At 37.1% G+C, this 24444-nt stretch overlaps 1 protein-coding gene, 1 long non-coding RNA gene and 1 other non-coding gene across 3 annotated transcripts; 2 read left to right on the forward strand and 1 right to left on the reverse strand.

Annotated features, from left to right (window-relative positions):
- Positions 1 to 408: 408 nt before the first annotated feature.
- LOC148268965 (uncharacterized) lies at positions 409 to 1954 on the forward strand. The gene is made up of 2 exons (XR_015817246.1): positions 409 to 1180; positions 1600 to 1954. It is a non-coding gene; the product is annotated as an uncharacterized LOC148268965 (long non-coding RNA).
- Positions 1955 to 14000: 12046 nt separating this feature from the next.
- Positions 14001 to 14957, reverse strand: LOC148268966 (uncharacterized). The gene is made up of 2 exons (XM_088212277.1): positions 14936 to 14957; positions 14001 to 14422 (listed from the first exon to the last, which is right to left on the reverse strand). The coding sequence occupies exons 1-2, from the start codon at positions 14955 to 14957 to the stop codon at positions 14001 to 14003; spliced, it is 444 nt and encodes a 147-aa protein (XP_088068403.1).
- Positions 14958 to 19967: 5010 nt separating this feature from the next.
- Positions 19968 to 20047, forward strand: LOC148268967 (small nucleolar RNA SNORD34). Its single transcript, XR_015817461.1, has one exon. It is a non-coding gene; the product is annotated as a small nucleolar RNA SNORD34 (small nucleolar RNA).
- The last annotated feature ends 4397 nt before the right edge of the window (positions 20048 to 24444 follow it).

Here is a 24444-nt window from a genome sequence, read left to right on the forward strand (position 1 = left end):
ATAGTCCAAATAATTTCGTCAACATCTTTTCCTTATTTTCTTTTGAATAATTTTGTAGAAACTATTTTGGACAGGTATTTGTCAATAATCTTTTAAAAAAAAAATTATAGAAATAGTAAACTAAATTTATTTATTATAAAGTTAAGTTGAAAATAAATATTATTTTGACTGAAATTTTTATCATGTTTGTTTCTGTGGACATCTATATTTTTGTTTTAACCCACGAGCTACCCAAATAGGCAATAAGAAATGCAGATGGCCCTGTATAGGCGGCGAAAGGTTAAATCCACTAATCAAGACCTAAGGGGATATACATATATATATATATATATTATACATATACACATAATATATATGTTAGCTCCTAATGGCCCATCTCAATAAAATTTAAAAAAGGAAAAGATATTGTGTGAATGAGCCCTGCACCCAAAAAAATCTAAGCGTGCTCCTCTCGGTTGTCTTCTTTTTTTCTTTTCTGATACAAATTTTAGAAGAAATATATATATATATATATATATTATGTATATGTGGGTGTTTAAGGAATGGGGAAATGGATATGAGGAAGGATAAAGGTGCAATAATAGAGAGTAAAATGGGGATGTAGTAAGTTTAAAAAGAAAGGATAGAGACACGTCATGATGTAGAAAATAGTTGCATATTAGGATTTGTCTTTGTTGCACAGTACTTCATATTCTGTTTTGGTCATTTTCTAAAATTTAAGGCCGCCATCCATGGTGAATCGTGGTTCATGTGAGCATCAGTTGGGTGCCAACGTTTTCCTTTTGGACGAAGACAATCAAAGGCAGGTCATATTTTTGTTTAAATTTGAAACTTCAGTTTTGACTCTTCGGTAGCGAAAAAATTATCATATGGATTTAGTGTTTATTGCCTGCTATTTGCTGTCTACTAATTACCCTTCGTCGCATGCCCTCTGTCTGTTTGTTGCTCGCCGTCAGCCTACCCACCTTCTACCGTTTTCTACCCCCTCGCCGCCTGCCCTTTGGTTGTCACGGCACATTGCCCGCCCTATACCGTCTGCCAATCACCCTCCGCTGCTCACATATGTTGCCTACTAGCTGCCCTCTGCCGTTCCTGCCCACCTTCCGCTGCTCTCCGCCCCCTGCCGCCCGTCAATTAGTGTTACCGTCTGCCATATGCCACATGCTATTATTTATCACCCGTAAGTCCCCTCCATCTGCCTCCAGTTGCATTTTTCTGCTATCTGTTACTTGTATTTGTTAGTCACCTTGTGTAGGTAGTTGTAGTTGTGACTGTCGTTAAAAATTTAAACATTACTAAAATTAAAAAAAAAAAATTGATTAATTAACTTTTATCTTTTAATATTATTATATAAATAATAATTTAAATTAATTTTTTAAGTGCATATATTATATAATATATATTATTATATATACAAACGTATGGTGATATATATAACGATCTATTATGTCTAACATCAACAGAATACATATTATATAATATTATGTATATATGTATTAATATACCAAATACCAGTTTATGCCGATATATATTATCTTTTTCATATATTTTTTGGTAATTTTAGGATCAACAAATTTATTTATTTTTGGTATAAAAAAGGTAAAAGTTAAAAGAAAAGATGGTCATGCACATCCTGATCGAAGAGACATTCATGATATCATCAGTGATAAACTGTTGGAAATCATTCGACACTTGAACATGAGAATGAAGCTCCACCGGTGGAGAAAAATCATCATTCGTCAAATAATCAACACATTTATTACTTTCGTGATAGACATTGAATTCGAACTTGTCAATCCTGTAATAGTAAGTGATTGTACGAATGAGGGCGACATGCGCATTAGTATCATAATATTCTTTAGTGAGTAACTGCACCGCCAGAACACTATCTGTAACACCCAACATTTTATTTTTTCTTATTTTTATTTTTTTAATATAATTATTTTTTATTTAATTTATTTTAACTTATTTTATTCTAATTTAATGAAAAAAGTGGTAAAAATTCGTTAATGATTAAATTAAAACAATTTTGGAAAAAAATGATGAAAATTTGGGTTCCGGGGTATTTTTAAAAGAAAAATTAGAAATTTGAGGTCAAAACATTATTTAAAAAAATTACGGCACGTCGGATGCCCGGTCAGCAACCCCGACCAACCAGGACGCATCGGATGCCCGGTCAGCAGCCGAAAACAACCAACCCGAGATGGATCGCCGGAGTACGATGGAGCTGCCATGCTGGATTTTTTAAATTGGGCGAGTAGGCCCTGAAACTGATTTTTGGGTTTATTTGGAATATTTGTAAGTACTGTAAGCGCGTTTCAGTTTCCAAAGAAAAATTCAGGGAACCTAGGGACCGCTCGTAGGTGCAATGAACCATTTAGCTTTTCAGCGTCAAATCAAATAAAGACTTCTCACCTTATTTTCTATCATAGAATTAAAATTTGAATAAATAATAATATGGTATTTTGTACAAATTAAATAGATGTGCATAATTAATTACGGATTGCTAATGGAGCCTGAACCGGACATTATTTTCTGTTAATTTATTTTACAGTCTAAAAGTATGATGGTATTTGGTTTATCTACTTTATGATTTAAATACATGTATTACTACCTTACTTGATCACCGTGTGATTTTGGGATTTAAGATATGATTACATTATCGGATGCATGTTCATTTGTTTATGTGATTATGTTTAATTTGGCAACGGGGACTAAGGAAAAATAGAAAAGGTATGTGATCAAATAAACAGATAATACGATAGCCTCACTAGATATATTGGGAGATGGTGGATAGACTGGGTTCATAGGGAACCTTACCGTGAACCTTGTCTCATATCGGACGGGGTATGAAGACTTGGTCATTTAGCACTCATACCGGACGGTATGGGGATGACCTATTTCACCCTCATACCGGACGGGATATTGAGTTTTAATGTCTTAGCACTCACACCGGATGTGGTATGGGGACAGCTCTGTAATTAAGATTGTTAAGGAAAATGGTTCACGTATAGCGGAGACACCCCTATGGATCTCCATAGATACTAGTAGGCTAGTGAAATGAGAAATGGTTATGATTTAGTTTATTATTAATAAATGTGAATTTATAATATGTTCTATCTTGCTGATCGTATATGAAATTGTGATCTGTATGATATTATTGCTTTTATAATTTGTTTCCATAAATTCTCCAATGGTAAGTAAAATAGTAAATGGTTTTACTTTTAATAAATGTATTGGTTTAAATTTAGTGCTCCATTGGTTATTTTTTATTTTCTACCAGCCTTTACTTTTGTGTCGGTGATATAGTGTAATGTCCTTACTGGGCTAGTGTAGCTCACCTCTTATTAAACCATTTCAGATCAAGAGGACCTGGTTTCCGAGTCCGATCTGCAAGAAGATTGTGAGTAGATGCTAGATACTTTATATTTTCCTTTACTTTTCTCATTTATCGTACTTCTTTCAGAGAATTCATTCTGTGATGTTTGTTTAGTACATTTAAGCAATTGTGTAAGGGATGTAAACTTTAATCTTTTATTTCGCTTCTGCACTTAAATTATTATATATTTCATTTTGAATTTTCGGGGTTGTTACAATTGGTACTAGAGTCGCGTTCCTCGGACCCTTCCCTTACACAATAATATTTAAAGAAACACCAAACCAATGAATTATCACTCAACCCTTCCTTGTGAAATACAGGTACAGAGAGATGAGGAGAGGAAGACCTCCACTAAACCGAGCAGCCCAGGATGGTTCGTTTAAGGAAAATGTTGACAGGATATTTGAGATGCTGGAGAGACTCATTGCTGCCCAGCAGGGCCGAGAGGAGATTAGGGAGCTATCTGACCCTTCGCCGCTGCCATAGGTTAAGCTACCACTGCAGCAAGAGGATCCCGAGCCACCCCGGTACGACCCTGCTCCTCCACAATACCACTCGACACCACCGCAGTATGATCCGGTGCCCCAGCCACAGTACCACCTGGCACCGCCATAATACAATCCAGTGCCCCCACTATATCAGCAAGTACCACCACAGGGCCTCCCAATCTATCCTCAGCTTGGCCCAGTCCCTTTTACACAGGACCCAGTTCCTCCCACAATTGACCCAGGGTACATAGAGAGGTACAAGAGACTAAACCCATCTACTTTTGCGAGGGATCCTCTTTTAAAGATGTCGAGTACTGGTTGGCAGAGACAGAGAAGGCCTTCAAGACCCTAGGGGTGACTTCTGAAAAGAATGTCAGCCTTGCTACCTACATGCTAGTGGGAGAAACAGATCGCTGGTGGGAACTCAAACAGACCACCCTGCCTGTTTCAGTTACTTGGGAACAGTTTTTGGCAACCTTTCATGTATAGTATCTCCCAGAGCATCTCCGACATCTGAAGGAGATAGAGTTCGTTCAGTTTGTACAGGGGAACATGACTGTGTCAGAACATACTCGTAAGTTCCTGGAGTTGGGCCGATGCTCCCTTTAGACGTTGTTGGATGAGAGCAGGAAGGCTAGGAGGTTCCAATGGGGCCTCTACCCAGAGATCAGGAAACATTTGTTCATGTTAGAGGTATTCGGCCGTTCTGGCTAAGGCACAGCTGGTGGAGAGGATTTTCCATACCCTCCCTCAGGCAGCAGGGAACCTCAGACCCTCAGCTCCACCCCACAGGCCAGCACCTATTATGTCTGTCCAACAGAACAAGAGGCCTAGGCCAGTGATCCAGGCTCCCCCTCAGGCTCCAGTGGTAGGACGTGGTAAGATCTGTCAGCATTGCAGCAGGGATCATGGGGACCGGCTCTGCTACTGCCTCAACAACACCTGTCGCATATGTGGTAGTGCCCAACATTATGCGAGAGAGTACCCAAGGAACCAGAATTAGGGCAGACCTCTTATCCAGGGCATGACTTATAACCTCACTCAACAGGATGCTGAAGCCAACCCGGACGTGGTACAAGATATGTACACTATCTGTAACTATCTTGCTCATGTTTTAATTGACACTGGTGCATCACATTCATTTTTTACCTATTTTTGTATCAAAATTTAATGTATTACCTAATAAACTTGATTTTATATTGTTTGTGTCTACTGCTGGGAGTTTGACACTATTGGGAGAAGTAGTCTACAGGACTTGTGTCGTAGAGATAACAGATAGGAAATTGAATGTGGACCTAATAGAATTAGACATGGGGGATTTTAATGTAATTTTAGAAATGAATTGGCTAGCGGTGTATCACGCCACCGTAGATTGTTTTAGCAAGAAAGTTGTATTCAATCCTCCTAATTAGGAGTCATTTACCAATTAATAAACTCATTTAGTACTTATTCTTTGATGACAAGTTTTCTTATTCGTCAAGTACTTTAACCTTACTATTTTCTCTAACTAGGCAAACCCAAGAAAGAGAATGATGTTCAAGAGATTCCGGTAGTTCGAGACTTCCTAGATGTGTATCCGAACTACCCAGATTACCAGTGGACAGTGAAGTCGAATTCACCATAGACCTACAGCCAGACACCCAACCTATTTCAGTTGCTCCTTACCGTATGAGCCACGTTGAGATGGAGAAATTGAGGAAACAGAGCACTGAATTATAGGACATTGGTTTTATCATACATAGTGTGTCCCCTTGGGGTGCTAGAGTCACTTTTGCTAGAAAGGGATATGAAACGTTGAGGCTATGTATTGATTACAGATGATTGAACAGAGTCACAATCAAGAACAAGTATCCCTTTCCTAGGATTGATGACCTCTTCGATTAGTTGTAGGGTGCGCAGGTCTTCTCCAAAATAAACCTGCGTTCAGGTTACCATCAAGTGAAAATCAAGACAGAAGACATCCCCAAGACAGCTTTTCGAACTAGGTATGGATACTATGAGTTCCTAGTCATGCCATTTGAACTAACTAATGCCCTAACCATCTTCATGGATATGATGAACAGGGTCTTCATACAATTCTTGGATCAATTTGTTATTGTGTTCATCGATGACATCCTGATTTATTCAAAAAGCAGAGAGGAACATGCTCACCATCTAGCTCAGGTCTTGCAGGTTCTTAGAGGAAAGAAGTTGTATGCAAAGTTGAATAAGTGTGAATTTTGGCTTGAGTAGACCACCTTCCTGAGACACATTATATCAAAGGATGGAGTATCAGTGAACTTTAAAAAGGTTGAAGCGATGCTCGGCTGGGAGAAATTGACATCAGTTAAAGAGATCCGTAGCTTTTTGGGAATGACAAGCTATTACCGCAGGTTTGTTGAAGGATTTTCTAGTCTAGTTACTCCCCTGACCCGGCTCACAAATAAGAATGTCAAGTTTGAGTGGAATGAGAACTGTGAAAAAAGTTTTTCAGAAGTAAAGAAGCAGCTGACTACTGCACATGTGCTGGCCTTACCGAGTGGATCGGGGGGGTATATAGTTTACAATGATACTTTCTATTTAGGCCTGAGTTGTGTTTTAATGCAGTATGGGAAGGTCATGGCCTTTGGGTCTATACAGTTAAAGATTCATGAGAAAAACTATCCCACCCATGACTTAGAGCTTACCGCAATCATACACGCCTTGAAGACTTAGCACCATTATTTATATGAAGAGACCTTTCAGATCTATATCGATAACAAAAGTTTGAAACGCATATTCACTCAAAAGGATCTCAACATGAGTCAGAGAAAGTAGATAGAACTTCTTAAGGACTATGATTGTGACGTCTTGTATCATCCGGGTAAGGGCAACGTGATAGCCGATGCACTCAGCAGAAAAAGTGCAAGTATATTAGCTCATTTGATGGTTTTAGAATGTTGGTAGATTGGAGCCACACAACAGGTTTGACTTTAGGACTTGAAGAAAGTCACATGTTTGGTCATCTGACCATTCATGCTGAGTTAATTTAGAGAATAAGAGAAACTCAGTCAGCTGATCCCGCCCTAGTAGCCATCAAGAAAGATGCAGAACAGGGAGTTAGCTCAGAATTCTGAGTCTCTGCCGATGGGTTGCTCCGATTCTAAGACAAGGTGTGTGTTTCAAGTGATAATGAGTTAAAGAAAGACATCATGACAGATACCTATAGCTCAAAGTTTGTCATGCATCCCAGAAGTACTAAAATCTACCAAAGTATGCGACTCTAATTTTAGGGGAACACGATGAAAAGAGATATAGCTGACTTTGTTTCTAAGTATTTGGTATGTCAGCAGGTCAAGACAAAGCATCAGCGGCCAGACGGGCTACTTCAGCTATTACTGATCCCAAATGGAAGTGGAAACATATCACCATAGAATTCGTGATAGGATTATTTAAGGCACGCTCAAGATATGATGCCATATGGGTAATTATCGACCGATTTACCAAGTCTTCCCACTTCTTGGCCATCAAGATGACTGATCCCTTGGACAAGTTAGCAAGAATGTATATCCGAAAAATAGTTAGATTGCATAGAGTCCCAGTGACAGTGCTATCCGACAGAGACTCCAGGTTCACTTCTCGATTTTTGAATAGCTTTCAGCAAGCCATGGGAACGAAGCTATCCCTCAGTACTGCATTCTAGCCTCAGATTGATGGACAGTCAGAAAGGACAATTCGTACACTTGAAGATAAGCTCTGAATTTGTGTCCTTGACTCCGGGGGCCATTGGGACGACCATCTACCCCTGATTGAGTTTGCCTACAACAATAGCTACCAAGTGAGTATTGGCATGGCTCCGTATGAGGCGTTATATGGGCGCCCATGTAAATCGTCGATTTTTTGGGAAGAAGTGGGTGATAAAAAACTGTTCGATCCAGAGCAGGTAGAGGAGACTACATCCAAAATAGTTAAGATTATGAATAACATTCAGACAGCTCAGAGCAGACAGAAGAGTTATGCGGACACCTGGACGAGAGATTTAGAATTTGAGGAAGGCGACCGGGTGTTCCTTAAGATCACCCATTTTAAGGGAATCAGTAGGTTTGGCATGAGGGGGAAACTGAACCCTCGATTTATTGGATAATTTGAAGTCTTAGACATGATTGGTACCACCGCCTATAGACTAGCACTGCCTTCAGAACTTTTTAAGGTCCACAATGTATTTCATGTGTGCATGCTACACAAGTACAACCCGGACCCCTCTCATATCTTGGCCCACGAGCCTCTTCCACTCCACGAGGATCTATCCTACGATAAAGTACCAGTCGGCATTACGGATCGAAAGAGTAGATTACTCCGCAACCGAGAAATTTTCTTTGTAAAGGTCATATGGCATAACCATACGCCAAGGGAGACATGGGAGCTACAATCAGACTTTAGAGCCCAGTATCCCCAGTTCTTTGATTGAGAGTGAGAGAAAAATTTGAAGGATCAAATTTTTTTTAAGGGGGGAGAGTTGTAACACCCAACATTTTATTTTTTCTTATTTTTATTTTTAATATAATTATTATTTATTTAATTTATTTTAATTTAATGAAAAAAAAGGGATAAAAATTCGTTAAGGATTTAGTTGAAAATAATTTTGAGAAAAATGGGTGAAAATTTAGGTTATAGGGGTATTTTTGAAAAAAAAAATTGAAAATCAGGGGATCAAAATACAATTTTAAAAAATTACGCCATGTCCGATGCCCAGTCAGTAGCCCCGGCCAACCAGGACGCGCTAGGTAGCAAAGGTGCTGACGCAGGAGGCCACACGGGGGGGAGCCACGTGGGTGATCCGCGTGGGCGCGATCGAACGGCTGAGGTCTGTTCCCGCGCGCACGGACGATCTTGATTGAATCGCGCACGAACGGCTCAGATTGAATCGTGCACGGACAGTCCAGATTAAATTGCGCACGAACAATACAAATTAAATTGCGATGAATGGTCCAGATTCACTCCCTATTTAATCGCGATCGGACGGTCCAGATCAAAAGTGATGGACGACCCAGATCAAAAGTGATGGACGACCCAGATAAAAAATAGATGGATATAAATAACTCCATCCGCACCCAAACCCTAACCCTAGCCGCCAGAACCTCTCATCGGAGAAGACAGCCCAACCGTCAGGGAGCCGACCGCCGCCACCAGCCGTCGCACTGGAACCTTTTCCGACCGCTAAAAAAAGTAAAAAAATTTCCTCTTACACAAAATTATATTTTAAACCCACCCGTGGCCAAATCAGAGTGAAAGAACTGGCCAATTAGCCAGAAAATGCCGCCGAAACCCCATAGCACCACTGCAAAAAATTTCACAAACCGCCTCTGATGAGGCTCTTCTTGATTTCCGTTTCGCATAATTTTTCCACCGTTGTAATCATTGTTTTCTTCTCTACATATTGACTAGAGCAAAACACCCAACTACAAAGTGAGGTGGAGGAGCCGCCGTACCGGAGAGCCCCGCCGCTGGTGAGTTTTAATTTTCTACGTTTTTTCGACCAACCAAGTGCTCGAAGTGTATTTTCTCACTGGAATTGATGCAAATTTGGCTGAATTCGGCAAAAAATGGCCGAAAACAACCAACCCGAGGAGGATCGCCACCGCAAGCAGCAGCGCCGTCACCGGAGCAAGACGGAGCCACCGTGTCGAATTTTTAAAATTGGTCGAGTAGGCCCTAAGACTGATTTTTGGATTTATTTGGGACATTTGTAGGTACCGTAAGTGCATTTCAATTCCTGAATGAAAATTCAAGGAACTTAAGGACCGCCCGCAGGCGCAGTGAACTATTTAGCTTTTCAGCGTCAAATCAAGTAAGGACCCCTCACCCTATTTTCTATCATGGAATTGATGTTTGAATAAATAATAATACGATATTTTGTACATATTAAATAGATGTGCATAATAATTACGGATTGCTAAGGGAGCTTGAACCGAACATTATTTTCTGTTGATTTATTTTACAGTCTGAAAGCATGATGGTATCTGATTTATCTACTTTATGGTTTAAATGCATGTGTTACTGCCTTACTTGATCACCTTGTGATTTTGGGATTTAAGATATGATTGCATTACCGGATGCATGTTCGTTTATTTATGTGATTATGTTTGATTTGGTAACGGGGACTAAGAAAAAACAGGAAAGGGGTGTGATCAAATAAACAGGTAAGATGACAGCCTCACTAAATATCTTGGGAGATGGTGGATGGACCAGGTTCATAGGAAAACCTACCGTGAACGTTGTCTCATACCGGACGGCGTATGGGGACGACACGCTTCACCCTTATACCGGACGGGGTATTGAGGTTTAATGTCTTAGTGCTCGTACTGGACCTGGTATAGTAATGACTCTGTAATTAAGATTGTTAAGGAAAATGGTTCACGTATAGTAGGGATACCCTTATAGATCCCATGGATACTAGTGGGTTGGTGAAATGAGAAACGATTATGATTTAGTTTATTATTAATAAATATAAATTTACTATATGTTTTATTTGTTGATCGTACATGAAGTTGTGATCTGTCTGATATTATTGCTTCTATAATTTGTTTTCATAAATTTCCCAATGGTAAGTAAAAGGGTAAATGGGTTTACTTTTAATAAATGTATTGGTTTAAATTTAATGCTCCATTGGTTGTTTTTTATTTTCTACCAACCTTTACTTCTGTGCTGGTGATATAGTGTGATGTCCTTACTGGGCTAGTGTAGCTCACCCCTTATTTAACCATTTCAGATTAAGATGTCCTTGTTCTCGAGCCCGATCCGCAAGAAGATTGCGAGTAGATGTTAGATAATTTATATTTTCCTTTACTTTTCTCATTTCTCGTGTTTCTTTCAGAGAATTCATTCCGTGATGTTTGTTTAGTACCTTTAAGTTATTGTGTAAGGGATATAAACCTTATCCTTTTATTTCACTTCTGCACTTAAATTATTATATATTTCCTTTTGGATTTCTGGGTTCGTTACGCTATCCATTTCTATAATGATACTACGAAATCCGGCATTCCAAGTGAGTTGAAACCATCAAAGGCACCCCAAAACTCGACTTGAAGAACATAGTATCTACCAATTTTCCTGTTGAAGCTTCTCAAGTAAGCACTGTCTTCACCTCTAATAAGTCCGCTACAGCGGACGAGATTGGTTGTAGCACGATAAACACCATCAACCAACCTTTTGGTGATTTTTGTCAAACAATAAGTTCTTTCGATCTCTGCGTCATACCTGAAAGAAATAAATATTCATATTATTAGCCAAGAAAGTATAATTAGTCATGAGGGAAACATCCTTAGTAAGCTCCTCGATACTGTTCTCACTCTCTTAGAAAACAAATTTATTTAAATGGTTCCATAAGTTTCAGCAAGTAAGGCCAAAGGTCACTCACCAATCCCGAAATGTCTTGTACCAAAGCCAATTTTTTTTTAGTTTTAGCACTAACCACTCGTCTACAACACCACTGAAGAAAGTTGATTGGGCTTTTGTGAATATGATCTTCAACTACAGTAGCTTGGCTATACTACAATTATAGAAGACATGATCCACATCCTCAATAAGGCCGCCACACCTACTGCATTCTGTAATAGAGGACATGTGACGTTAGTATCTCTCCTAATTCGTCAAAAGCTTTCCCTTAATAGCCAACCAGAAGAACATACGCACCTCTTGAGCATCTTTCCAACACCAAATGTCTCTCCAATTCTTATCCTCTAGGTACCAATGATCGCTCTCTAAGAGGACGTAAGCCGAGCTAATCGAGAAGCACCCATAGCTCATCATACCCCAAAAGTAGGACTCTAGAATATTGTCATCTTTAAGAGTCCGTACTACTGCTATATGGAGCAGTATACCCATTAGCAACACCTAGTGCAGAGCCTCCCAATCTCATTGACCGGACGACACCATGTAGTCCATGATACATTTATGGAAATCTTGCTCCTCAATAGACACAAAAGCCAAAATCTTAAGCAGCCCTATGTCCCTTAACCAGCAGTCTTCCCAAAATCTAACATTTCTCCCTGAACCAATGGACCAATTGATGCCAACTTGAAGGTTTGTCTAGAGATGGTTAAAGTTACGCCAAAGATGGAAAGTCAATCCCATCGAATTGTAGTTTCACGATAAGTCAAGTTATTTGTACTTGTGGGTGAGGACCTGGACCTATAGGAGGTCGAGCTTCACAACCATAGCAAAGCCTAATTTCATCAAGAATACTTGATTTTGCTTATAGATAGACCGAATGTCACTTCTCCCAACATCGTAAAGCATGCATATGTTCTCCCAACTGACAAGGCTGATTTTTTTGTTGTCATTCCTCTAGCCTAGAGAAAGTTCCTGACCACAGTTTCAATCTGATCACATAGAAATTTAGACAAAATCATAGTTTGTATAACATAAGCAGGGATAGTCATGAGGACAGACTTGGTCAAAATTAAATGCCTTGCAAAATAAATGAAGTTAACATTCCAGGCAGATAACTTTTAATTAATCGTAATGGTAAGTATCTTTATTGACTCTATCATATAACAACAAAATGCTCAAATACTTAGCAAGATTATTGTAGACTTGAAAACCAAATATCTCGCTAATGCTAGTAGCTTCACTCGTGTTAATATTACGAGGAAAAAAAGTAAGTGTTTTAGTCGCACTCACTTTATGGAGCTTTAGACACCCAAATCACCATGTAAAGTTCGGTCCTATATAATCAAGCTACTGTAAGAAATTAACATTAATAAAGTGGTTAAAGAGAATGCAGCCTTTAGATGGTTTAGTTGCCCCTCCTATTCGGTCATTCATATCTAAGATGACATTGAAGTCCCCAACAAGGAGTCACAGGCGATCCATGTGATGCCCGATAATGGTGAGCTCCTTCCAAAGGTCTCTACATTTCTGAGGATTCGAGCTCCCATAGACTATGGAGATGGAGAAGTCCTATTGACCATCATTTCTACTAATCCTAGAATAGATAAACTGATGGTGATTGTATTCGATATTAACCTGGATAGAATTTTTCCATATCATCCAAGTGCCACCTGAAAATCGAACCGCCTTAACTTTGTAATAGTAGTCAAATCTCAGGTTTTTGATCACTTTATCCGCTTTCTTGTCCGCCGTCCTAGGCTTCAACATTGCAACTAAGGCAGGATTGTGCATATTAACAAAGGCCTTAAGGATACATCTGAGACTAGCTTTTGTTGCACCCTGACAATTCCACATAAAAAATGAGCAATCCATAAGGTAAAGATAAAGGAAAAGAGGAGCTAATACTCAAAAGGAAACACTATATTTGCCCCTTCTGAAGGGCCTCAACAGTGTTCGAGATGAGACTTACATCTTTGTTGACGAGCTCTTGAATTTTGGATATAAGAGGGTTGATCATAGTGGAAGCAATGGATGTAGGTGTCTCATCCCCTTTTTTGGTATTGAATTATTTTTTAAAAGTCTTAGTGATTTTTATGCCTTTGTTGATACCAAGTCGATCTGGCGATTTGACTGTCATCCTAAAGTGATCTCTTATGGAGATCGTTGGTGACATAGGGCTAGGGGAGGAGGCCTGATTGAGATCATGGCCTTGGTCCACCCTATTTTTAGTTATTATAACTGTATTCTTTTAAGGTTCAAGGATAGTAGTATCCTGACTTATTTCAATTTTCTCATTATAGGTCATTCCTACTCCACGAGGGCTGATGCATCCCTTTGTCCCACTATTTTCTCCAGCCATACTAGTCATGGGCACCAGACGTCCAATGTTAGGCTTAAACTTGGCCAGCAGGATAGAACCCATGATTTTAGTGAGGGCATCCATCATCTTTTGATCACTGTCTTCTATCACTGATGTTTTTCCTTTGTTCCTTTAGGGTTGTCCCTCATTTGAGACCCCCACCTATTTAGGGGTTTTTACCACCAGTCAATTTGGTCTTTCTAAAGCTCCTTCCATGTCTTTGATCTATTCTTATTATTCTCTCTTATAATACTTGAGCCTTTGTCTGCCAAACAGGGCCATTCCTTTTAATTTTCCTCCCCTTGCGTTGGACTTGCATTCAGGGACCATAATTTTCATCTAGCATTGCCACATTATCCTATTCACCGGGACCTGTGCTTTCACTCTTGACTGACTCATAATTTGTCTCAACATTTTTATTACACTAGTCTTTGAGGTGTTCATATACTATGCAATCGAAGCATATAGTAGGCAAGCCCTCATATTCCACTCTCTGTAGGTGTGTGTCCAGTATGAACTTAGAGATGAGTGGTTTGGTCAGATCAATTCCAACTGCCAACCGAGCAAACTTACCCCGTTCAGTGGATTTAATATTGTAGTCAATGCGAAACACATTCCTTATCACCCTGGAGATAGCTCTAAGCACATTCTTATGGTAGTAGTGGATAGGGAGATTAGGAAATCGAACCCAGGCCACCATATTAGTGACATCCGAATTTGCAGTAGAGAAATTGAGGGACCAGGGTTGCACCGTGAGGTAGTGGTCGTATATAACCCACGAGCCATCCGTAAAAACATGCAGGTAGTCATCTGTCGAGTGGAACTTGACCATGTAGTAATCATTATCTAGGTCAATTAAGTGTAGTCGATCATTAGGCTTTCACAGGCTATGAAGTTTTGACCAAAGTGCTTTATACACAATCGACTTCCCAAGCAGTCGAATAATCATTGTAAGTTTCATATTTTGTGCTACAAAGTTGTACACCTTATTAAAAAAACTTATTCTCAGTATTTCATTCTTTATATCAACTTTAACATCCCCGTCCATGATCTCAATTTTATCTCGGCTATTAACATCCTAATGAATATTGATAAGTTTATCTCTAAAGGAGGTTTTTACATTCAGTGCTCCCTACGGTGGAGGAGATTTCCTAAGGTGTGTGGTATGCTTTTTCTCGCTTGTTATTTGCCCAAGGTTCACCACCTCTCTACCCATTCCATAGGACTCATACCCAATCACAGCGTCTACCATATTTTCATATTCAAAAACTGATTTTTCCACACCAGCTCGGAGAAGGGTTTAGGACTCCGATCGGGTTGCACCAGAACAGGGGAAAGCCGCCTCTATTACCAGCTTACCTTCAACCTGCGTTGCCTCCATCATCAACTCGTCCTCCACAAACCAACACCTGAATCGTCTCGGCTGGGTTGCACACTAGAACGCAAGTCGGGTCGCACCAGGTCTGGTTTCCATCATCCCTATTTTCGAAGCTCCTTCCACCGGCATTGCATTCAAACCCTGTTCACCTGCCGTTGATGCGAGGTAGTAAGCACCAAGTCAGATTTGTAATGCCCTCAATTAATTTTAAGAAATATTTAAAATTAGTGTGTAAATACAATTTTTGAGTTTTTGAATTTTTATTTAATGTATAAATTTTAATTTTAATTTTTCAAATTTTTTTAAATTATTAACATAATGTAAAAATGAAGAAAATTAAGTGGAGGATGAAATTGAAAATAATTTTGAGAAAAATGGGTGAAAATTTGGGTTCTGTGAGTATTTTTGAAAGAAAATTCAAAAATTGGAGGTCGGAACGTAATTTAAAAAAATTATGCCACGTATGACGCCCAGTCAGCAGCCCCGACGAACTGGAGTGCACTGCCTGGTAAGGGAAACAGATGCTGTTCCACGTGGGCGATCCGCATGTCCGTGATCGGATGGTATAAATTTGTTCCAGCACGCACGGACGGTCTGGAACTGTCCCTCCCCAGACGCAATTGGACAGTCAAATTTAAATGCGATGAATGGTCCAGATCCATTTTTTATTTAAACGCAATCAGATGACTCAGATTAAATCGTGATGAACAGTCAAGATTCATTTTCGATTTAATCGCGATTGGATGGTCCACATCAAACGCAATTGACAACCCAGATTAAAATGGGACGGATATAAATAACTCTCTTCACGTCAAACCCCAACCCTAGCCGCCAAAGCCCCCTGCCGGAGAAAAAGACCCAGCCACCGGAAGGGAAGTCGGCGGTTGCCGCGTCGGAACCACTTCCGACCACTAAAAAAGGTAAAAATTTTATCCTTTACTCGTAATTCGATTTTAAATACCCCCATGGCCAAATTGGAGCAAAAGGACCGTTAGATTGGCCAAAAATCGCGGGCAAATCCCGATGGTGCTGCTGCAAAAAATTATAAAAATTACCTCCGATGAGGCCCTTCTTGATTTCCTTTCTGCGTAATTCTTCCACCATTATAATTACCGTTTCCTTCTCTACAGGTTGAGCAAAGCAAAACACCCAACCGCAAAGGTGAGCCAGAGGAGCCATCGCACCGGAGAATCCTGCCGCCGATGAGTTTCGATTTTTTAATATTTTTTGACCAACCGATTCCCCTTAACGTATTTTCTCGTAGGGATTGATACAAAGTCGGCTGAATTTTGACAAAAATGGCCAAAAACTGCCAAGCCGATGTAAACTGTCGCTGCGGACGGCGGTGCCATCGCTGGAGCATAGCAGAGCCGCCGGTGCCGGAATTCTAAAATCGGCCAAAAAAAGGGGTCCTAACATTGATTTTGATTTTTGGGATATTTTTAGGTCATTGAAGTGTGTTTTAATCCTCGGAGAAAATTTCAGGAAACCCGAAAATCGCCAGTAGGCGCAGCCAACAAGTTTAGCATTTTGGACATCAATTTGAGTAAGAATCGCTCACCTTATTCTCTGTTATGGAATTAAAATTTAATTACAAATGATGTGGTATTTTGTACAATTTAAAAAATATTCATAATTAATTAGAGGTCACTAATGGAGTCAGAACTGAAAATTATTCAGTATTGATTCTATTGAATTATTTTATAGTTTGAATGCATGATAATACTGGATTGATTGATCTTATAGTTTGAATGCACGTATTGCTTGCTTCATGTGATTATGGTTGAATTGAGAAGTTGAAAATTAAAGGAAGTCGAGAAACTGTTTGATTAAGTGAATGGATGAAACATTAGCCTTACTAGATATCGTGTGAGATGGTGAACGAACCGTATACATAGGGAAACCTACCGTGAACGTTGCTTCATACCGGACGGGGTATCAAGGTTTGGTAATTTGGAGCTTATATCGGACGGGGTATGGGGACGGCCCGTTTCACCCTTATACCCGACAGAATATTGAGATTTAGTAATTTTATACTCATACTGGACGGGGTATGGGGATAGTTCGTTTTACCCTCATACCGGACGGGGTATCGAGATTTAGTAATTTTGCGCTTATACTGAATGAGGTATGGAGACGGTCCGTTAATTAGAAATGTTAAAGGAAATTGTTCACGCGCTGTGGGGACATTTTTATGGACCATCATTAATACCAGTAGGCTGATAAAAGAGAAAATGTTTATTCCAATCGATTGCATATGAAATTATACTATGTGTTATATCATTGCCTCTATAGATTATTTTTGTAAATCTCGCTACGGTAAGTAGACGGTAAATGATTTTATTTATGATAAACGATTTTACTAAATTAAGAGCTCAATTAGTTGTGTTTATGATTTTTACCAACCTTCATTTCTATATCGGTGAGTAGCGTAATATTCTTACTAAACTAGTGTAGTTCATTTTTTCATTAACCATTTCAGATCAAGAGGATCAAGATCCAAAGCCCGATCCACAAGAAGATTGCGAGTAGCACGTTCAGTTGTTTACTTTTAATTTATTTCTTTGGTTATTAATTATTTTTTCATAAGAGTTATTCTCGTAAGCTCTATTTAGTACTTTCAGTTATTATATAAGGAATGCAAACTTTAACTATTTACATCGCTTCCGCACTAAATTTATAATTTATTTCTTTTGAAATTTCTGGGATCGTTACAGGATCACATCGTTCCACCTTAAATCTCCAAATTATTACCCAATATTTCATATCGATATTCTAATTTTAATATCAACAGTTATTTTAATTAAATATCTAATAATTTTTTATTAAAAATATTTTTATTCAATAACTATTTTAACAACACTTTTAAATTCACAGGAAAAATTATCGCTGTTGACAAATACATCCTTGAAATGAAAGAACTATTTAAACCGGATCATATACCATATCCAATTTATTAAGTATATTTTAATATATCAAAATATTTAAATTTATATATGCACGACAAGGCAAATCAGTTTTAACCTGAAACTCGTACAAAACTAAGTATATAATATTTTATAAAGTTGTCATAATCAAAATGAGTTTGAATTTTTTTTTTTTTTACTTTTATAACCGAGTCAATTTCATCTTTTATAAAACCTGTCTTAGAATTAGAGCTGGTGTCATCTCTATTATTGTTTTGGCATACCTGACTACAAAACACACACAAACATTTATATAATATTCTAGTAAATTTATGATGAAATTAAAAGAAAAAAAGTAGTAGAAGAAAATATTAAAGTAAAGTTTTTAAATTTTTTTCTGAATAAAAATTCTGAAATTTCAACAATTATATTGTATTTGTACATTAATAATAATACAATCAAACTTTTATATAAAACACACATAAAATACATTAATCTTAAAAAATAATCATTGAATTGATAGTTAAAGTAATAGCTTTTTAGGTGGCGGTCAAGATTATTTTAAATAATTTATTTATTCATATATAAAACTATAAAATAAATTTAATTAATTTAAAAAAGGACCAGCTCAGGCGTCCGTCCTAAATTGGTTTAGTACAAATACAACAGAGTTGAGCCAATCCGATTCCCCTTGCAAGGGAAAATGTGAAAGCAAACGAAATAAAGAAAATTCTAGGCAAATGTCATAAGCCAAAAAAATTATGGTAGCCAAGTAACAATAATTAGCTTTTTGTTCGTATCAGAGATTTTAATTTGAACTTTTATTTATTACCAACATATATATATATATATATTATATCAAAAAATTATGAAAAAGTATATTCATAAAAATAAAATTTTACATTACCCAACATAAATTTGTAAAACCCACTTCTTTCTAAGTATTGTTACTTGTCACGAGGAATAGTCAAATGTTATAAAAATTAATTTAAATTATAATAATATAATTTTGTTGAATTTTAAATAGAAATATAATTAATTATGTAAATTAAAATAATTATTAAAAAAATAATTATTTAGTATTAAAAAAAAAATTACGTAATAAATTTTGAATAAAATTCACGTGCAAAATAATCTACCTAATAGTTAAATCCACAACAAAAAGAATCGGAATTGCAGAACTTGAGGAGGGAGGCATCATCATCCAAAGCAAAATTAAATTTCACTTGCTCCTGAAAAAGGCCAAGTTGATGACGTAATCGGTAACGTCATTGATGTGGAGACGTGACGAGTCCTTTCTTTTTTCACTTGGCCGTCACTCAAACTTCATATATATATATATATATATATATTAATATTATATATTATATACAAAAATCCCTGCATTTTTCTTCTCCTTCATTTTTTTTTTTTTTTCATTTTTCTTCTTCTCTCCGTCTTCTCTCTCTCTCTGCCTCCCGCACAAACCATATCTTTTCTGCTTTCCAGGCTCCTCCTTTTTATAGGCGAGAGGAGCCTGTTAAGATACAGTTTATCCGCTCTGAAAATCTACTTGTCAACGATCAGAGATTCATGACTGATCTTCCTCCGTTCCTATTACAGAAAATTTGGGAGCTGATGTTCCTCGCCTAAATCTCGCGATCTGATTTTCATCCTTCTGAAAATCCTCCATATTCGACCAAACACAAACATAGCTGGACTCCAGTTTTCATGGGTTTTGTCTCAAATCTTTGATTAATACTTATCTTTACTAAATAATTTTTGTTATATATAATTACATTTTTTACAATTTATAAATGAATTATTTTAATATTTATACTCGCACAATTAAGCAACATTTTTTAAAAGTCATTTTCTAAACTAATTTTTTTTAAAAAAAAATTCATCGATGAAATAGACTGCAATTCAAAAGGCAAAATATTATTAAGTTTTCCATAAAATTTATTTTGAAATAAATATCTTCTATCGTTATGTAACTCATCTTACCTCATTTATTTTATTTTATAATAAATTTATTAAAAATAAATTAAATTAAGAAATAGTAAATGTTTGATAGTAACTTTTTTAAATTTTCTTAAAACTTTCTCTCTCTAAAATCCTTTTTTGAGGAGGCCTGTGATGGCATGACATTGCCTACATCGTCAGAATGTCTTTAAAATGACAGAGAAATATTGTTCTGAGGCCTTCTCACTTCAAACTTTCCTGCATCTCTACATTCTGGTGTTTATATCATACTGTTTTGACAATTGAGGTAAAATATAAAATTTTAGATCAGTACAGGAAAGGAAAGCCAAGAAAAGATACATCTTGTTTTCTTAGATAATTTTTTATATAAAGGAAAATATTTGTCTTTGTCTTTGTTGCATATTCTGTTTTGGTCATTTTCTAAAATTAAGACCGCCATCCATGGTGAAGCATGGTTCATGTGAGCATCAGCTGCGCGCCCTCGTCTTCCTTTTACAAAAAGACAATCTTTCTTCCACTCTTTTCTAGGGATCGAAAAATAAAATCGAAATCGAAAGGGACCGCTTGTTCCCGGTCGCTTTACCCACCTTCCACTATCCTCCATCCCCACCGCTCACCATTAGGCGGCCGCCGTGCATTGCCCGCTCTCTGTGGTCTGCTAATCACCCTATGTCCCCCCACATATGCTACCTACTACCTGCCCTTTACCGTCCTTACCCACCTTCCGCTGCTCAACGCCTCCCTTGCTGGTGGATCACCGTTCTCTGCCCACCATTCGTCACATGCTACTATCTGCCACCCAGAAGACACCTTCTTTCATTACTCGTTGTCGGTCACTCATTGCTGTCAATGTACGTAGTTGTCATCGTCATTAACAATTTTAATGTTGGTAAAACTAAAAAACTAACTAATTAATTATTATCTTTTAATATTAATATATAAATAATAATTTAAATTAAAATTTTTTTATTAACTAATTTTTCCTGCCGATAATATATTTTATTATTTATACAAATGTATTATATTAGTACATATATGTATAATATATAACATTATATATAATGTAATGAATCAAGTTCAATTTTTTTTTTTTAATAGTCAAATCAAGTTCATCTTTTATAAAATATGTATCGAATCGAATTCGGTAGTATTTCTACTATTATTTTAGATTGCGTAACTATAAAACATATATATAATATTCCGATCAATTTATGATAATTCGAAAAAAGAAAATGTCAAAAGTAAAGTTTTAAAAAAATTAATATTATAATTTTTCGAAGCAGAAATTCTTAAATTTTAATAATTATGTTGGACTTTTATGCTAATAATAATAAAATCAACCTATTAATAAAAAATAACACAATTAAATGTTTTAAAGAGAACACATGCCAAATGTACAATTCTACTTAAATAACACAAATTATTAATTAAAAAAAATCACTATAAATAATTTATTTATTCATATATAAAACCATAAAATAAATTTGATCAATTTAAAGAACACTAGTACAGTACATGTAACACCCAACATTTAATTTTTTAATTTATATATATATATAATTATTTATTAATTAAATTAAAATTATTTTATTTTATTTTAATAATAATAATAGTAATAAAAAGGGTGAAAAATTAGTTAATGATTTAATTGAAAATAATTTTGAAAAAAATGGATAAAAATTTGGGTTCTGATGGTATTTTTGAAAGAAAAATAAAAAACCGGAGGTCAAAATACAATTTAAAAAAATTACGCCACGTCAGATGCCCGGTCAATAGCCCCAACCAACCAGGACGCGCCAGGTGGCAGAGGCGCTGACGCAGGAGGCCATGGGGGGGGGGAGGGAGGGGGAGGAGCCACGTGGGTGATCCGCGTGCGTGCGATCGAACGGCTGAGGTCCATTCACGCGCGCACGGACGACCCAGATTGAAATCGCGCACGGACGACTCAGATTGGATCGCGCACGGACAACTCAAGTTGAATCGTGCACGGACAGTCCAAATTGAATCACAATGAATGGTTCAGATCCACTCCCTATTTAATCGCAATCGGACGGTCCAGATCAAAAGCGATGGACAGCCCAGATCAAAAGCGATGGACAACCCAGATCAAAAGCGGATTGGTATAAATAACCCCATACGCACCCAAACGCTAACCTTAACCGTCAGAGCCCCTCACTGGAGAAGACAGCCTAGCCACCGGGGAGCCAACCGCCGCCACCCGCCGACGCACCAGAACCTTTTTTGACTTCCAAAAAAGGTAAAAAAAAAATTTCTTACACGAAATTCAATTTTAAACCCACTCATGGCCAAATCGGAGTGAATAAACCAGCCAATTGGCCGAAAAATGCTGCCGAAGCTCAGCGGCGCTGCCACAAGAAATTTCACAAACCGTCTCTGATGAGGCCCTTTCCGATTCCCGTTTCGCGTAATTTTTCCACCATTGTGATCACCGTTTTCTTCTTTACATGTTGACCAGAGTAAAACGCCCAACCGCAACGTGAGTCGGAGGAGCCGCCGCACCGGAGAACCCTGCCATGGTGAGTTTCGATTTTTTATGTTTTTTCGGCCAACCGATGGCCCTAAGTGTGTTTTCTCACAGGAACTGATACAAGTTTGGTTGAATTCGGCCAAAAACGATCAAAAACAGCCAACATAAGGCGGATCGCTGCCGCATCACCAGAACATGGCGGAGCTGTCGTGTCGAATTTTTAAAATTGGCTGAGTAGGCCCTGGGTCTCATTTTTTGGTTATTTGGGACATTTTTAGGTATCGTAAGCGCGTTTCAATTCTCGAAGAAAACTTTAAGGAACCTAGAGACCGCTTGTAGGCGCTGTAAGCCATTTAGCTTTTCGACGTCAAATCAAGTAAGGACCCCTCATCATATTTCCTATCATAGAATTGAAGTTTGAATAAATCATGATACTGTATTTTGTACAAATTAAATAGATGTACATAATTAATTACGGATTGCTAATGGAGCCCGAACCGGACATTGTTATCTGTTGATTTCTGTTGATTAATCTTGCAGTCTAAAAGCATGATGGTTTCTAGTTTATATATTATATGATTTAAATGTATGTATTACTGCCTTACTTAACCACTGTTTGATTTTTGGATCTAAGATATGATTGCATTGTCGGATGCATGTTTACTTGTTTATGTATTTATGTTTGATTTAGTAACGGAGACTAAGGAAAAACATGAAAGGGGTGTGATCTGATAAATAGATAAAATAATAGTCTCACTAGATATCTTGGGAGATGGTGGATGGACCGGATTCATAGGGAACCCTACCGTGAATGTTGTCTCACACCAGACGGGGTATAGGAATGGCTCGCTTCACCCTCATACCGGGCGGAGTATTGAAGTTTAATGTCTTGACACTCATACCGGATGGGGTATGGGATCGACTATGTAATTAAGACTGTTAAGGGAAAGAGTTCACGTATAGCAGGGACACCCCTATGGATTCCCATAGATACTAGTAGGCTGATAAAACGAGAAACGGTTACGATTTTGTTTATCGTTAATAAATGTGAATTTATGATATGTTTTATGTTGCTGGTCGTACATGAAGTCATAATCTGTATGATATTATTGTTTCTATAATTTATTTTCATAAATTCCTTAATGGTAAGTAAAATGTTAAATGGTTTTATTTTAACTAAATGTATTGCATTAAATTTACTCCTCAATTGGTTGTTTTAATTTTCTACCAACATTTACTTCTGTACCGGTGATATAGTGTGATGTCTTTATTGCGCTAGTGTAGCTCATTCCTTATTTAATTATTTTAGATCAAGAGGACCTGATTCCTGAACTCGATCCGCAAAAAGACTGCGAGTAGATATTAGATACTTTATATTTTTTCATTTGTTTTTCTCATCTCTCGTATTTTTTTTCAGAAAATTCATTCCGTTATATTTATTTAGTACTTTTAAGTTATTGTGTAAGCGATGTAAATCTTAACTTTTTATTTTATTTCTATATTTAAATTATTATATATTTCTTTTTGAATTTTCGGGGTCGTTACAGTACACTTGAGTTGAGCCACTTTCATTCCCCTCGCAAGTGGGGATGTCTTAGAAATACAATTACAGAGACAATCAGAAAACAACAAAATAAAGAAACTTATGGGAAATGTCAAAAGTATACATAAGTTAAGAAATTATGGTAGCAAAGTAACAAATTTTATTCAACTTTTTTGTTCATATTAAAACTATTATTTAGCACAAAATATATACATTATATTATATTAAATAAAAAAATTATGGTAGCGCATATCTATAAAAATAAATTTTTACATTGCCCAAAAAAATTGTAATACCTACTTATTTGTAAGATACCGCTAAAAAAAAAGAAGATAGATATACATACAGAAGCTAAAAGAGAGGAAAATTCCACATGCCATGAGGAATAGTCAAATGTCACAAAAGTCTACCTAGATAACAGCAAACTTGATTTGACCAAATACAGACATATATGTGTCAAATTTCGAAGAATAATAAAAAATAAAAAATGTTTCAAACATGAAAATATGACTGAATTTATTCTAAATATTTTTTGTGATATTGTGAAAAAATGAAAATAAAATTCAATGATTTTTAAAGAATTGAACG

The sequence above is a fragment of the Carica papaya genome, chromosome 2 (genome assembly GCF_054855325.1).
Source record: "Carica papaya isolate Zhongbai chromosome 2, ASM5485532v1, whole genome shotgun sequence".
NCBI lineage: Eukaryota > Viridiplantae > Streptophyta > Magnoliopsida > Brassicales > Caricaceae > Carica > Carica papaya.

Coding starts and splice junctions, on each gene's coding strand:
- LOC148268966 (XM_088212277.1), bottom strand. CDS start 14,957: ATGGAGGCAACGCAGGTTGAAG. Junction 14,423..14,935: donor GGAGGCAACGCAGGTTGAAG/GTAAGCTGGTAA, acceptor TAATTGACCTAG/ATAATGATTACTACATGGTC.